Source organism: Enhydra lutris, unplaced genomic scaffold (genome assembly GCF_002288905.1).
Source record: "Enhydra lutris kenyoni isolate GAN:26980312 unplaced genomic scaffold, ASM228890v2 scaffoldscaffold38, whole genome shotgun sequence".
Taxonomy (NCBI): Eukaryota; Metazoa; Chordata; class Mammalia; order Carnivora; family Mustelidae; genus Enhydra; species Enhydra lutris.
This window is the reverse complement of record NW_019154122.1, coordinates 6,948,746-6,962,952: the sequence shown is the minus strand read 5'-3', so window position 1 is coordinate 6,962,952 and position 14,207 is coordinate 6,948,746. Positions and strand designations below refer to the sequence as shown.

At 55.5% G+C, this 14,207-nt stretch overlaps 1 protein-coding gene across 1 annotated transcript in view; it reads left to right on the top strand.

The window, feature by feature from the left end:
• The window catches only part of LOC111154784 (immunoglobin superfamily member 21), a 231,315-nt gene that overhangs the window by 152,964 nt on the left and 64,144 nt on the right, over positions 1 to 14,207 (top strand). The window contains exon 3 of the mRNA XM_022514694.1: positions 935 to 1,056. Coding sequence (XP_022370402.1) covers positions 935 to 1,056 — 122 coding nt within the window. The remainder of the gene's footprint in view (positions 1 to 934; positions 1,057 to 14,207) is intronic.

Below are 14,207 nucleotides of genomic sequence, written 5' to 3'. Positions count from 1 at the left end.
TAATCAGCCGCAAACAGCTGGGCGCCGGAGCAGCCTTCGTCTTTCTGCGCAGGCTTTATCGTCACCTCTTAGGGTTCCCCTCCCCCCGGACTCCTCTGGGTTTCCGTGCTCATAGGGGCAGGGGGGGACCTCCCACTCTCCCTGCTGGCTTGTCCCCAGGACAGCCTTTGAGGACGAGGACGGTGACCCCCCCCACCGTGTGGTCCAGGGGGCTCTATCCCCAGGTCGCTGGCTTGAGTGCTCCCTAGTCTCCTCAAGGGCCCCCTGCCTCCAGACAGGCCTCACCCTAAATCATGTCCAAGGTGACCTCTACCGCATTGCCTTCAGGGGCAATTGCGCTCCGCTGCCTCCCAGGCCCTCCAGGAACTGGCAGCTCTTGGTTTCTCACCATTGCCTTTCTGCCCCAGGCGCTCTGAACACAATCTTCTTGCCTGGAGCGTACCTGCTCTTTCCTACCACAGGAACTTTGCTCCTGCTGTCTCCTCTCCGCTGCCTCCTGCACTCCCACCTTTTGCCAGGTTGCCTCCTGCTCTTCCTTCAGAAGGCAACTTAGACCTCGCTTCCTCCAGGAAGCCCTCTGTGACGACCCTATCCCCAGATGGGGGCTGCATTCTGGGCCTACCTCTGACAGAATTTCCCAGAAACTATTGCTGCTTCTGGGTCAGAAGCTCCTTCTGCTCCTTCCTGGCATAGGTCCTCAGGAAGTCACTTCCCTCCAGAGCCTTAGTTTACACATCAGTAGAGTTGGGATAACCTGGGAGGGTTCTAGTGGAGGCAGTGACATGTCCCCTAGAGGCCTCCCCAGGGCACCGGGGTGCGGGTCGTACTGGCCTCTGAGTCTCCCGGTGTCCCCCAACCCCCGTGCGTGCTTTCTGGAGCAAAGGGGAGGGGCTGGCTGAGCGCTCCCCGCAGCTGCCTCTGTGCTCTGTTGCAGGTGACAGACGGCGGCACCATCAAACAGAAGATCTTTACCTTTGATGCCATGTTCTCCACCAACTACTCGCACATGGAGAACTACCGCAAGAGAGAGGACCTGGTGTACCAGTCCACCGTGAGGTGAGGGGCCGGGCGCCGGGGGCCACTTCTCCAGCCCTTTCCCGTCGTATGCCCTGTGATGCTCTTGGGAGTTCTCACGGTCATTCCCCCCAACCATGGGGCGGAGGGCTGTGCTGCAGAGGGGATCCCAGTACCTTGAGGGGCCTCCCCTGGAAGGAGGAGCAGGGACGGGTTGAGTCGCAGCTCTGCCCCAGGCAGCAGACCCTCCACATTGTGTGCCCCACCCCCAGCCCCACAAAGCCAGCTTTTCCCACAGTCCTGCGAGGTGAGTTGCCCAAACCCAGTTTCCAAGCGGGGACACTGAGGTCCAGAGAGGTGAGAAGCGTGCCCCACATCCTGCAGCCGCAGGGACAGAGCTGGGATGTCAGCCCGTTCTGCCTGGCTCAGCAGCGCGGACAACACACTCTCCCATATCCGCGGGCCCCCGCCCAGCAAGGCAGCCAGACCCTAAACAGCTGGATCCGGGTCAGACGAGGCAGCAGGATGGGAGGAAAGAGTCCTCAGGGATGGAGACACTTGACATGTTTACCCCACCCCTTTTCTAGAAGACTCTAAAGTAGCCGCAGATCCCATTCCATGCCCTGCTGTGTTCTCGGTGTGTGGGTGTCCGCGGCCCCGGCCCTCCTCGTGTGCTCTCTAAAAGGCCCCAATCCTGTTTTTGCCCTTGCCGCTCACGTGCCGGAGTGCGGCTCTCCTTCCGGGGACCTGCTGAGCCCCTCGTCGGTCTTCAGAGCCCAGCTCAAGCATGCCCTCCCGTGAGACACCTTGTTTAGACGGCCTCTCGCCCTAGCAGAGCGACTGTCCCCCGAAGCCAGGTGGCTGCCTGCCCTCTAGTGCCACTCCTCCATGAGACAGGGAGTGGGGAGCCTCACTACATCCATGACAAGTAGCTTCACACGGGCACTGAACGTGCACAGTCTTGCACACAGACACACGTGTGTGCGTTTTTCCACGCGACACAGCCGAATGCTTTGTCTGGTGTCCAGACAAAAAGCAGCAGTCTGCAGGCCGGGCGTATAGTAGGTGCTCAGTGAAATTTGCACACTGATCCTGGGTATGCTCCTCAGCCCTTAGGACCTCAGGCCTCCCTGGATAAAATCAGAAAACTGGGTGGGAAGTTTGCACAGGGCTCACCCAGCCCGGCATAAGAAATCTGGCAGGTGATCCTTCCCTGCACACTTTGTAAGAGGGAAGGTGGTGCTCCCCTGGAGGACCTTTCTTTGTTCCCCTCCTCTCTGGGATTTGTGCCAGGAGCTGAGAACCTGCCCTTGTTGGGGGAATCTGGTGAGCATGTGGGGCCAGGGGATGGGGGAGATGGAAGCAAATGGCCGCACAAATGCCTCGGTTCCTGTCCATGATTTCCCCTGTACCTGCTTCCAAAAAGGATTTGGGGCGCCTTAAAATATTAAAGCACACCTAAGACCAGCCAATTACAATCAAGATGAAAACCTCATTTTGAGAAGCAGATAACTGTCCTGGGAGCCACAGATGGTTCTGGGGAGGTGAGCACTCAGATCCCCTCCCACTCCCCCACTGCTTCCCAGAACCCCACCACCTCCCTCCACCCCACCCCCACAGGGTTACCCTGGTCTCTGAGAAGCAACGGCCCCCCAGCCTATGCCATCATCTCCCAACCTCCACTGGAGTCCTTGGCCAGGAAGGAAGCCCTAGAGCCCCAGACCAGCCCTTCCCAGCCTCTCGTGCTCAGTGGAGCCCCCAGAGCCCAACCCCGGGACCCTCCCAGGAGATCTGGTTCAGAAGGAGTTCAGCCACTTCCTACTGAGTGACCTTGGATGAGGACCTCTCTCGGTGTCCATTTCTTGCCCTGCAAAGCAGACGTAATCGGATCGGTTTCTCACCATCATAGTGGGATTTAAATGAGATTTCTGTCCCGGGAACCTGAGTTCCAACGCTGACCCCTCCATCTCCGTGCGTTAGTGTCACCAAGGCCTAGTAACTCTGTGCCTGAGTTGCCCCGATCTCTAGAAGGGAATGACAATAGTAGGCAGCTCCTGGCAGCCTTGTGAAGGTCCCCAGGTTAATTCACATTTAAGTGCTGCCACAGTCGCTGAGCAATGCATGTTTGCTGTTCTTGCCCAGAAAACCCCCTCCTTCTTCCACCATAAAACACCCTCACCTTTTTCCAGATCGCGTAAAGGCCCCTTATGTGTCTTCTGGCTCTTCTCATCTTCATGAAAAGACCCTGTAAATGCACGCGCAGATGTTACTGTTTTCTCTAGCCCCGGTTTACAGCCAGGGTCAAAGTTGGGCAAGGTCAAAGTTGGACTCGCCCCCGGGATTCCCGGCTGGAATGACACCGACTGCATCAGACCCCAGGCCAACTTGTCCTGGGCCTACACCATGCTGCCCTGCTCATCTTAAAACTGAGGACACTGAGGTCCAGGCAGGGAGGGGGTTCGCCCAAGGGTCACACAGCCGTGCTGACTTGTGGCCGGTGCCCTTTCCTTTCCCAGCCTCCGCTCCAGGGGTGGGCTCCCGGTGCAGCGTGCACCAGAGCAGAGGAGCCTCGAGGAGGCCACGGCAGAAGGGAAGGAAGGAGTCTAATCGGATCAGGGAGAGCTGGCTAGCGAAAGGAGGCTGCGTCTCCAGGCTGCTGGGCCCCATTAGGACTGGCGGCGGGGCGCGGAACTCCACATTTACATATAAATGAAGATATTTACAAATTAATGCATCTCAACTAGAGAGAGTCCCAGCTCCACAGCTGTCTGAGCCGCTTCCTCCTCAGCTGGGGAAAGTAGGGGGAGAAGGAGGCTGAGATCACTAAGAACTGGCAGAGAGCAATTCTCAGGCAGCTGAAAGGAGCCCACGGACTCCCAAAGCGTGTCTTCCCGCTGGTGGGGTTCCCGGAGGGATGGGCATGGCAGTGGGGGGGGGTGATGGGACTTCTACCTCCTGGGGGGTGCAGGTGTGGCACCCCAGTTCATGACCTTGAGTGGGTCACTGCCTCTCCCAGTGCCCCAGAGGTCCCATCTATCCAATGTCTATAGAATGAACCTCAGAATCCAGAACTCCCAGTTTGGAGCTGACAGTAATTTCTTCCTTCAGAGGATATTTAACTGAGCACTTACTAGAAGCCTGGCATGGTGGAAGGTGTCTTGGGGGGATCCAGTGGGGAACACAAAAGACCTGGCATTAAACTTTTGTCGGGGGCTGGGGTTGGGGGGGGAGACAGTAAACAAAGAAAGCAAGACATAAGTAAAATTTGCAGCACACATTCCACAAAGGTGTGAATTCGGATGGCAGCTGTATAATGAGAGGCAAGCAGAGCACTGTTCCAGGGAAGACCACTATGCTGGGGTGCTGGCCGCATGGTTAGGCAACCATGGTAAGGACATGGGCTGGAAAGAGCCATCATGGTAAGGACAAGGGCTATGTGGCTGAGGACGGGCATCTCCAGAACAGCCTTGGCCGATGGGAGATGTTGGGTGGATCTCCCGGCTGCTCTGCCCCCTGGGTGAGACTACTCAGATGGATGGCTACTGTGCCCTGGAGTTCCCCAGCGGGAGTGAGGCTGAGCGGCTCCCCCCAGGATCACCTCCGTGATGCACGCATGTTGGCTCCTCCCCTCCCCACTATACTTCACTCCCTTTCCAGCTCCCTGGGGCGCCTTTGCAAATTAGCCACTGGCTCCTGACTCCTTGTCACAAAGTCTGCTGCTCTAGAGCCCCCCTGAGTGGGGAGGCATGATAGGGGTGACAGTTCCACCTGCTGACTTCCTGCGCATTGCTGTCCTCCACACCTGCCCGCCCATGCCTGTGCTTCAGCCCTCATGCACCTGTTCCACCAGGCCAAGAACGGGTCGAGCAGATGGATAGATCCCCCACAGAGGGGAAGATTTTGTGGGCAAAACTCATGAATCCTTGCAGAATGCAGCACATCCCACATCCCAAAGTCTTCTGCAGTCAGCCCCTTGTCCCATTCCATGTGTTCTGGATGTCCCGAGGAACACCAAGCTGGAGCCAGCAGGCTTCACTGGCCCTAATTTGGCAGCGAGGGAAGTCTACACTCAAAGAGTTGAGGGTGCTCCTGCCCCTCCCACACCTTGCCCACCTCCCTTTGCTGAGCGAGGCCCTACTCATCCATTCAGGTTCCGCTTGCTCGCCACCTCTTCCAGGAAGCCAGTCGTGACTGCCCAGACCAGATCAGATACCCCAGGGTACTTCCCCTCCATCCCCTCCATGCCCTGTCACTAGGTGTTCAAAGTCTGCAGTTCCCACTAGACTCGAAGCCCATGGACATGGGAACGGGTCTGATGTCTTCGTCACTGTCCCCCCAGCCCCACCCCACCCCCACAACATTGAAGAAAATATGTAGATGCTTGCGGGGCGGATGAGTTAGCGGCGGAAGCTATGGTGTTCTCCCACCGGCTGGCTCTCCCTGCAGCTGGGTAAACGTAGGAGGGAGCGGTTTGCCTCCCTTCCCCCGCACCCCACGCGCCTTCTCCAACGTTTTCAATCTTCATTCATCACAAAGGAATTGAGCAATTGCTACATGTCAGGGACAGTGCTGGGGATAAAATGGAGAGCAAGACATAATCAGACCTGCTCTTGTGAGGTTTGCAGTGTAAGGGGTGAGGAGAGGCAGACTATAAAAATATGTTTAAAAGAATAAGGAAAAATATTGACAGTTGGTGATAAGTGTGTGAAGGAACAAGGTAACATGACAGAGAATGACAAGAATAACAGAGTGTGCAGCGGGAGGGTGGAGGGTGGCTGCAAGTTCTCTTATAGGACGTGACATCTCAGCAGCAATCTACAGGATGAAAAGAAGTCACTGGCAGGGTTGGGATAGGGAGGGCATTCCAGGTAGAGGGCACAGCAAGTGCAAAGGTCCTGAGGTGAGAAAGCTTGGCATGGTCTAGGGCTATTAGAGGGCCAGTGTGGCCAGAGTTTTGGGAGCAAGCTGGCATTTTGCCCTGTGTCCTGGAAGCTGCTGAAGGTCATGGTCTGATGTGATATATCTTGCAAAGTTCCCTCTAATTGCCCTGTGCAGGGTGGGTTGGAGGTGCCAGGAGCGGAAGACAGAGCTCTCCCCAGATGAGTCTGGGGAAGGAGACACAAGTCTCTTCCTTGGCCTTGGGACTTAGTTTCCAAGCCTGAGTAAGCTGGGAGAGGGAGGGGCCACAGTGTGGCGCCGGCAGGGGCCAGGAGGCAAAGGGGTGCCGGAGAGCCAGCTGTCCCTCCCAGGTCTGGTTGCCATGACCTATGAACATACGCGCTGTCCCCAGAAGCCCCGGCTGGAGGTGGAGAACAGCTGGGTGAGTGGGGAGGAGCCTGGGGCCTTTGCAGAGCACAGGAGAACACAGTTACGCCTCCCTAATTCATAATTATTAGGGGAGGGAGATGGGGGGGGGAATCAAGTGAATGAATGAAGAGCCTGGAGGACAGAGGGAGCAAACAGAAATGCCACGTCCTTTATTACTCCGAGACACACCCACTCACATATTCCCTTGATGGCCGTATTGACCATTGCTGCCTCCAAGGCCCAGAGCTGGGGTTGGGGGTAGAGAGCGGGCACAGCACCCAGAGGTGGTCTGGGTGCAGCCCCAGCCTCTTCCTTCTCGGACCTTAAAGCCTGCCTTCCTTCCCCCACCCCCACGTGCCCAGAAGCTCCTCCCAGGCTCCGCTCTAGCTCTTCCATTTCAGTAACCCCAGACCCTACTCCGCGTGTAGAGAGGAACAATAAATATTTGCGGAATGAAGGGAGAGAAAGCGGAGATAAAACATGGAGATAAATAGCTAACAATTCGAGTAATAAAGTGATAGCTGTCCTAGGAAAGACTCCGATATAATGCAGTGATGGATCAGAGCTGGAGAGAGCCGGGAAATCACAGAGAAGGTGGCGTCTGAAGTGGCCCTAGAAGCATAAGGAGGTTTCAGACAAGGAGGCGCAGGGGGCAGACACTCTAGGCGGAGGGCACTGCGTGGGTAGAGGTGTGGAGGGAGGGAGGCTCTGGAAGGAGTGGCAGGACCCCTCCAAGCAGGCAGACAGGCAGAACCCGCGAAGCACAAGTTCCCTAGAATCTGTTTGAGGGAACACTGTGCTGGTTTTTATTTATTTTTAAGATCTATTTATGTATTTTATTTTATTTAATTAATTTATTTTTTAAAAAGATTCCTTTTATTCATTTGACAGAGAGAGATTACAAGTAGGCAGAGAGGCAGGCAGAGAGAGAGGAGGAAGCAGGCTCCCCGCTGAGCAGAGAGCCCGATACAGGGTTCAATCCCAGGACCCTGAGATCATGACCTGAGCCGAAGGCAGAGGCTTAACCCACTGAGCCACCCAGGTGCCCCTATTTATGTATTTTAGAGAGAGAGCAGGGGGAGGGGCAGAGGGAAAGAATCTTAAGCAGACTCCCTGCTGAGTGGGGAGCCTGATGTGGACCTCGATCCCAGGACCCTGAGATCGTGACCTGAGTCGAAATCAAGAGCCAGGCACTTCACCAACGGAGCTACCCAGGCACCCTTGTGCTGGTTTTTAAGTAGACGCATTCACTGTTTGGTCCAAAGAGTCTTGCTTCCCTCTCAAAAGTCACCGGGCCCTCCTGCAGGCTCATCTCTGAAGGTGCAGGGCAACTCCTTTGGTCCTGGTACAAAGACAAGTGCCCTCGGACCCTGGTTGGTTTGAATCTGAATTACATAGCTCCCTTGTCTTTCTGCACGTTATCAGGAGCCGTGCATCCTTTTCCTCTGAAATACGCACAGCATGTGCTGTTTGCACAGACATGTCCGTTCGCGTGTTCGGGCATGTGCCAGGTGATGCCCAGTTCTTGACCCGCTGGAGACCCCCCTCCTCTCTCGAACCCAGTAAGCCTCTGGGAATGCGAAAGAGCCAGGGTGACATTATAAGGACAACCTTGAGCCTTTTCCTGCAGATTATTCAGAACAGATTATGCCTTTTAGTCTCATGTGAATTGAACCCCCCAAGTGGGAGTGGGTCCTGGTCTCAAAACCAGAGATGATTTTAGGAGCGAGGCTGCAGTTCTCCTTCCGGCCACTAGGGGAACGTCCAGCCCTGGAGCTCCCCTCTCCGCCTGGTCAGCAAGTTGCAACAAATTGTCCTTGGCAGGTGTGTGGGGTGGCGGTGGAGGCTTACCCCCTAGGTCAGTCCCCGGACCACCTGCATTAGGATCACCTTGGCAGTGGCTTAAAAAAGATCAAGTCCTGGGTCCACCAAGATGAATTTTGATTCAAGGAGTCTGGAGGGGGCCTGGGGATCAGTCTTTTAAAAAAGTCCTGCAGTTAAAGTTGATCCGATCACGCAGCGCCTTCTGCCTGCTCCGAAGTGCTGACTGGGGCCAAATAATTCAGATAATTCTAGTTGCTGCTGGCCGCTGGAGGCCAACAGGCTATTTTCCTAAGGCCCCCGAGGCCACACTCATTTGGGTTGAAGATGACAAAATAGTTGACCAGCTAGTGACCTCCCAGTCCAGAGTGACCTCACAGGCACCAACCAGTTCCCAAGCCTGACTCACCCCCCTCCCCATGCCCCGCTGGCACAGTTTATGGGGGACAGAGAACAGCTGGTGTGCACGGGGGCCTATGCTGAGCTTCTCAGAAAATGAAGCCTTGACTAGGGAACAAAGGGGCCCAGGTGCAAAGGGCTCTTCCTCCAGCCCCCTGGCATTTTCCCCAAACGCAGAGTGGCTCTCTGAGCCAGAGTCCCACTGGGCCCAACCCCAGGCCGCTGCACCTGCGGGATAGCCCAGAGCACCAGTCGGAGAAGGAGGAGTTACTGGACCCGCCCGTGTCCGGCACTGGGCCTGTCTCTCAGGACAGGGACCCTCCCTATTTCACCTCTCAGTCCTCAGTGCCTGGCCTAGGGCCCAGCACAGAAGCCCAGGGCCTCAGTAAGGGCTTGTGGAATCAGTCGACTGGCAGGTCATCCGAATGTGGACTTGCCATTTCAGACAGTCAGCGGAACTGTTTCCGACCCGTCATCTGGTTTCACTCTCACAACCATCGCATGGAGCACCCGTCTCAGATGCATGGAATCCTGTTGTATAGCTGATGACACAGAAGAACAGAGAGGTGCGGTCACCAGTCCGAGGTCACACAGCATGCCCATGGGGAAACCTGGGTTCACACACCAGGCCAGACTGCGTCTCTGGGCCTCTGGAAGCAGGTTTGTTCCAGGCCCAGGGCCAGGCACTAGAGACTCGGGTAACTAACTAAGGACATATGACCTTGTGTGTCCATCCCAACACACACATGACGGATGTGTGCACGCACTTGCTCGTGCACACACACACACACACACACACACAGTGGATCTGTAGCCCAAGGCGCTCGGTGCCTTTGGGTAGGAAGCTGCCAGAGTCAGTCTGCATGTTAAAACTAGCTACTGCCCAGCCGTTCCCGGCCCCTGGATGCCCTGGCCAGGGGGACTGAGCAGGGCCCAGTCCAGTCCCAGCTCTAGAAGTGGGACTCCAGGAGCTGCCCCAGCTCCTTAGCTGGCGGCATCAGTCCCCTTGACCGGCTGACGTGCTTCCACAGCCCTGAGTGGGATGCGCCCCCTGCCCCTCACCCCTACCTGCCTCCTCCCCAGCCACCTCTCCCCGCAGTCACTCCGTGCATCACACCTCTGCTCTTCCCGCACCAGTGGCCATTGTCCACTCACACAGATGCCGCCACTGCCCACACTCAGGCCCCAGTGGCCCAGACCAGCAGGGCCCACTCGCCACAAACCGGTCTTGAGCTCCCACCTCCCCGGGGCCCTCACTTCCCACCCGAGGATGTCGATGTTGTTCTCCTCTTGTTCCCTGACTTCAGTCTTTCCTTTTGCTTCTGTGGTTTCCCTCTTAGCACGACCTTCCTCTCTTCTTTCTTTCCCCTCCTGGTCTGGCACTTCCTGTGCGGGGGTTTTGTCCTCTTACTCTGTGCATGCAAACACACACACACACACGCACACACACATACAGGCAAACACACACACACACACACACACACACACACACACACACACACACACACGATGCCTTGCCTCCCCTCCCCCTGCACATACCTTACATCTCTTGGGATGGAGACCTGCAGTGGCCCCAGAATCTCCATGGCAGCAGGGACCCCAGATTCCAAGGCCCAGAGGCCTCGGGAGCTTCAGGTGGGTCCCCATTCCACACTGGCCACACTGGGAGGGGTTAGGGGTCAGGAGCACTTCTCCACGGTTGGGTCTTTGATGCAGGGGACAGAGTTGAGTTGCTCTGTTGAGTTGGCACCTCCCACAGAGCTGTGTCCTTCCCCCACCGTCCCCATTCTCTGTTCCCCTGCCCCAGGGGGAGGCCACTGGGGCTCCCAGAATGTGCCCTTCTCTCAAAGGTCTTCCCCCTGGGGAGGAAAGTGCTTGCAAAGCTGTCTGCTGCCCTCTGGTGATGCACTGCGGTATTGCATCGGGGGGGGTCCCCTGCCAGTACGCCTCACCCCCTCCTACCCCACCCTCGCCAATCACAAGGATGGGTCTTGTCCCTTAAGCATGGGGAACCTTCCTTTTTGCATCTCTAGGGCATCAATACCCAGCACAGAATGTCAGTAGAGATTAGTTAAATTAATGATCTGACAAGTTATCCAAATGCGGAATTACTACTTCAATCGGTCAGCAAAACTCTCTCCCATCCATCATTTGCTTAAACCCTAATGACAAACCTATAGAGTGCAGATCTCAGACCCTATTTGTGGGTATTAAGTTCAGCCCAGAGAGGGGAATAGCCCAAGAGCTGGGAGAGCTTCCCCCTGACACAGAAATTTCCTCCCTTGGGGGTTTCCCCAGAGAATGGAACTGAGCCCCTTGCTGATGGAATGGGTGCCCCTGGGGTAACCCTCTCCTCCTCTGGGGAACAAGTTGCCTATTACCAAGGGCCTCCAGGAGACAGTGTCTTCACCCACTATCAACCACAGGAAACTGCAAACTCGAGTCAGACCTGGGATGCAGAGGGGAGGTAGCTGTGAGGCCGTGTCCCAGGCACCGAGCTGCCTTTCAGCCACCTAAGCTAGGGCTGACCGTACTGATTCATCTGCCATTTAAAGTGTTTCCTTTTAGCTGTGGACATCAGGAAACAGAGGTGAATAAAGGAGGTAGGGTCCCTGGGCTATGTCTGCAACACAGGGAGAGGCTGAAGGAAGGGCCTCTCTGGGGTCTGGAGTACAGAGGAAGCCACCCGGCAGAGGCCAGGGAATGAGCATTCTGGCAAGGGAGGAAAGCAAGGGGGTGGGAAGTGATGAATCCTGCAAGGAGTGTGGGGGAGGTGAGGTAGGAGCAGGCCTCTTGAACTTGATTGTGCACAGGCGTTGCTTGTTCAAATTCAGTGGTGGGGGTGGGGAACCCCGCGATCCTGTGTTTTCGATCATCTCCCAGGAGACGCCGGTGTTATGGTCCACACACCCTATTACGAATGCCCAGGGGAGCTTTGCACACTCCCAACGCCCAGGCTGAGCCCTGACGGTTACATCAGAACCTCGTGGGTGAGAGGGTGATGTCACAGGCATCCGTTTTGCAAAGCCCCCCAAGGTGATTCCCACAGGCAGGTGAGTTTGAGAACCACTGCCATAGAATCCTGTGGGTTATCAGAGTTTGAATTGTATTCTCAAAGTGATGAGGCGTCATTGAGGTTGATCCTGTTTCTGTTTCGGGGTTGTGAGATCGGCCTTAGCTACCGGGGAGGACATAGGGGCGGAGGCAGAAAGCACTTGTCACTGGGGAGCTGAGGAGGTGTTGGGGTGTGCTGGCCAGGCCAGAGGGGCTGGGATGCGAGGAGGGTCTGGAGGCAGAGCTGGCAGGACTCACCGATGGGCTGCAGGTGGAGGCCATGAGAGAGAGAGAGGAGTTGCCAGTGGCCTCCAGGGCCGTGGTCAGAGCACTTCGGTGGCGGTGGGGAGGGGTGCTGCTTCCTGAGACGGGGAGACTGGCAAGGATCAGCCAGGGCTGGGGACAGCTGCAGAATTCCCAAGTTCTGTCTGGGCCAGGAGAGACGTGTCTGTGAGATACCTGAGCAAAGACAGCAAGTGGGTCAATAGACACGCGGGGCGAGGGACAGGTTTCGGTTAACAGACACAGGTGTAGAAGCCACCAACACATAGACGCCATTTAAAGTCACTGCCCCCTCCCAGACTCAGGCCAGATCTTCCAGTATCCTTCTGACATCCACCCAGGCCAACTCCCCCTTTCTTCAGATGAGAAAACCAAGGCTCAGAGACTGTGGGTGACTTCCCTAGCGTCGCACAGCAAGTCAGCTGTGAAACCGAAGCCCATCTTCTGACTCCTGGAGAAGCATTTCCACTCCACAGAGCTCAGTGCGGCTTCTCCAACCCTGGCCCATGGGACAGAGTTGCTGAGACGGCAAATCATTTATGTATCTGCAGTCAGAAAACCAGAGCTGTTTGAAATCACACACACACACACATACACACACACACACACACCCATCTTTTTCCTTCTAAGTAAAAAATCAGTAACTGGGCTGTCAGCTTTATTACTAATTACGCAACTACTTTATTGCCAGTATTAAAAAAATTGAAGGCTAAAAATGTCCAGGAAGGACTTAATTTAGTAAATGGTTCAGAACAAAGTATTTGTCGTCGTGGTATTTCTTCACATTAGAATTTGCTCCGGGTGATTCAGACTTCCTCTTTAATATATTATTGCAGCCTAATAAAGTTCCCAGGTTCTGGGAGAATCTTTGCCTCGGAAGGTAATTTTGTTTCAGAAGGTGAGGATTGGGTGGGATCGATGGTGAATGGGAGGTCAGGTGAGCCTAAGGGTCCTAAGGAAAAGTCAGGCAAGGAGACGAGCTCACTGCTGAGCACGCGTGGGTGTGCAGTGATGGCGGGTGGCCAAATGAATGGAGGATGGGATGTGTGAATGAATGAATGAATGCATGCATGCATGCATGAGGGACTGGGGGAGGGAGGGAACGAGTGAACGGAGGAGCAGTGCCCAGCAGGATCGCTGGGTGGTTGCAGAACTACGCCTCAGTCAGGGAAAAGGAGTCACCTGACACTTGCCCTGGAGAGACATAAATGAGAAGATGATGGGGCCCACCAGCCTTTTGTGCAAAATAGGCACCTGCCACCTCCACTTGCAGGTAACACCAACTATGACCAAGACAATGAAGGAGAACCATGGAAGGCTGAGGGGCGGGAAGGTCTTTCTCGTTTTAGAAAAAGCAAAGAGACGACCAGAGAAGTTGGGTGATTTGCTTCAGGTCACACAGTCCAGGAGCCAAGGAGGGGCCAGGGTCCAGGCTTCCTGGTGTCTAGTCAAGGGCTAGCTGCTGCTTTCCAGCTTCCAACAGCTTGAGTCCTTTCTCCGTGCATCTGGGTCCTTCACTGCCCAGGTGCCTTCCACACCCAGCAGCCCGAGGGAGTTTTCAAATCATGGCACCTGCTACTTGAAGCCTTACAAAGGCTTCCCAGCTCGCTTGGGAGAGAACCCTATCTTGTAGCTTCAGGACTCCCAGATTGCAGATGATCCCCACCACTGGGCCAGCCTCATCACCCACCCCTCTTGCTCCCTGGCCATCCTCTGGGCACCTCAGCCTTGTGGCCAAGCTTGTTCCTGCCTCAGGACATTTGCTCATGCTTCTCTTCTTCCCATCCCAGGTCTCAGATCAGACGCCCCCTCTGCAAATCTCCCTGATCTCCCATCTGAAGAGGTCCCCCCAACCTCAGTCCCTTATCCCTTTGTTCCCATTTGTTTGCTGCTTGCTTTCTCATGGCATTGACTACTGCCTAATGTGATTCTCTCATTTATATATCTGAATATGTGTTTTCCCTTTTGCCCCTTCCCTGATGCGACCCTGAGAGTGAGGTTTAGTCCCTCTCTCTCTCCTCTGTTCCTTCAATGTCCAGTTGGTACCAGGTAGCTCCATGGTCAGCGGCCAGTAAATACTTCTTATACAGATAAGTGAGCTCCTGGTCAGAGGGTTAGGTTATTAGACCACAGCCTGGCATTGAGACAAGGGCCCAGGGACCTGGTCCTGAGTCTGCAGGGAAGCTGCAGTGTGACTTGGCCCGTGACTCAGCTTCTCTTGAGCCTCAGTGTCCTTTTTCCAGTGCACGAATGGGAGGGAGCACTCGGCGATAGGCGTCGCTCCCAGCTCTATCCCTGACTGTCTCTTCTTTGCTGTACTATCGACGTGA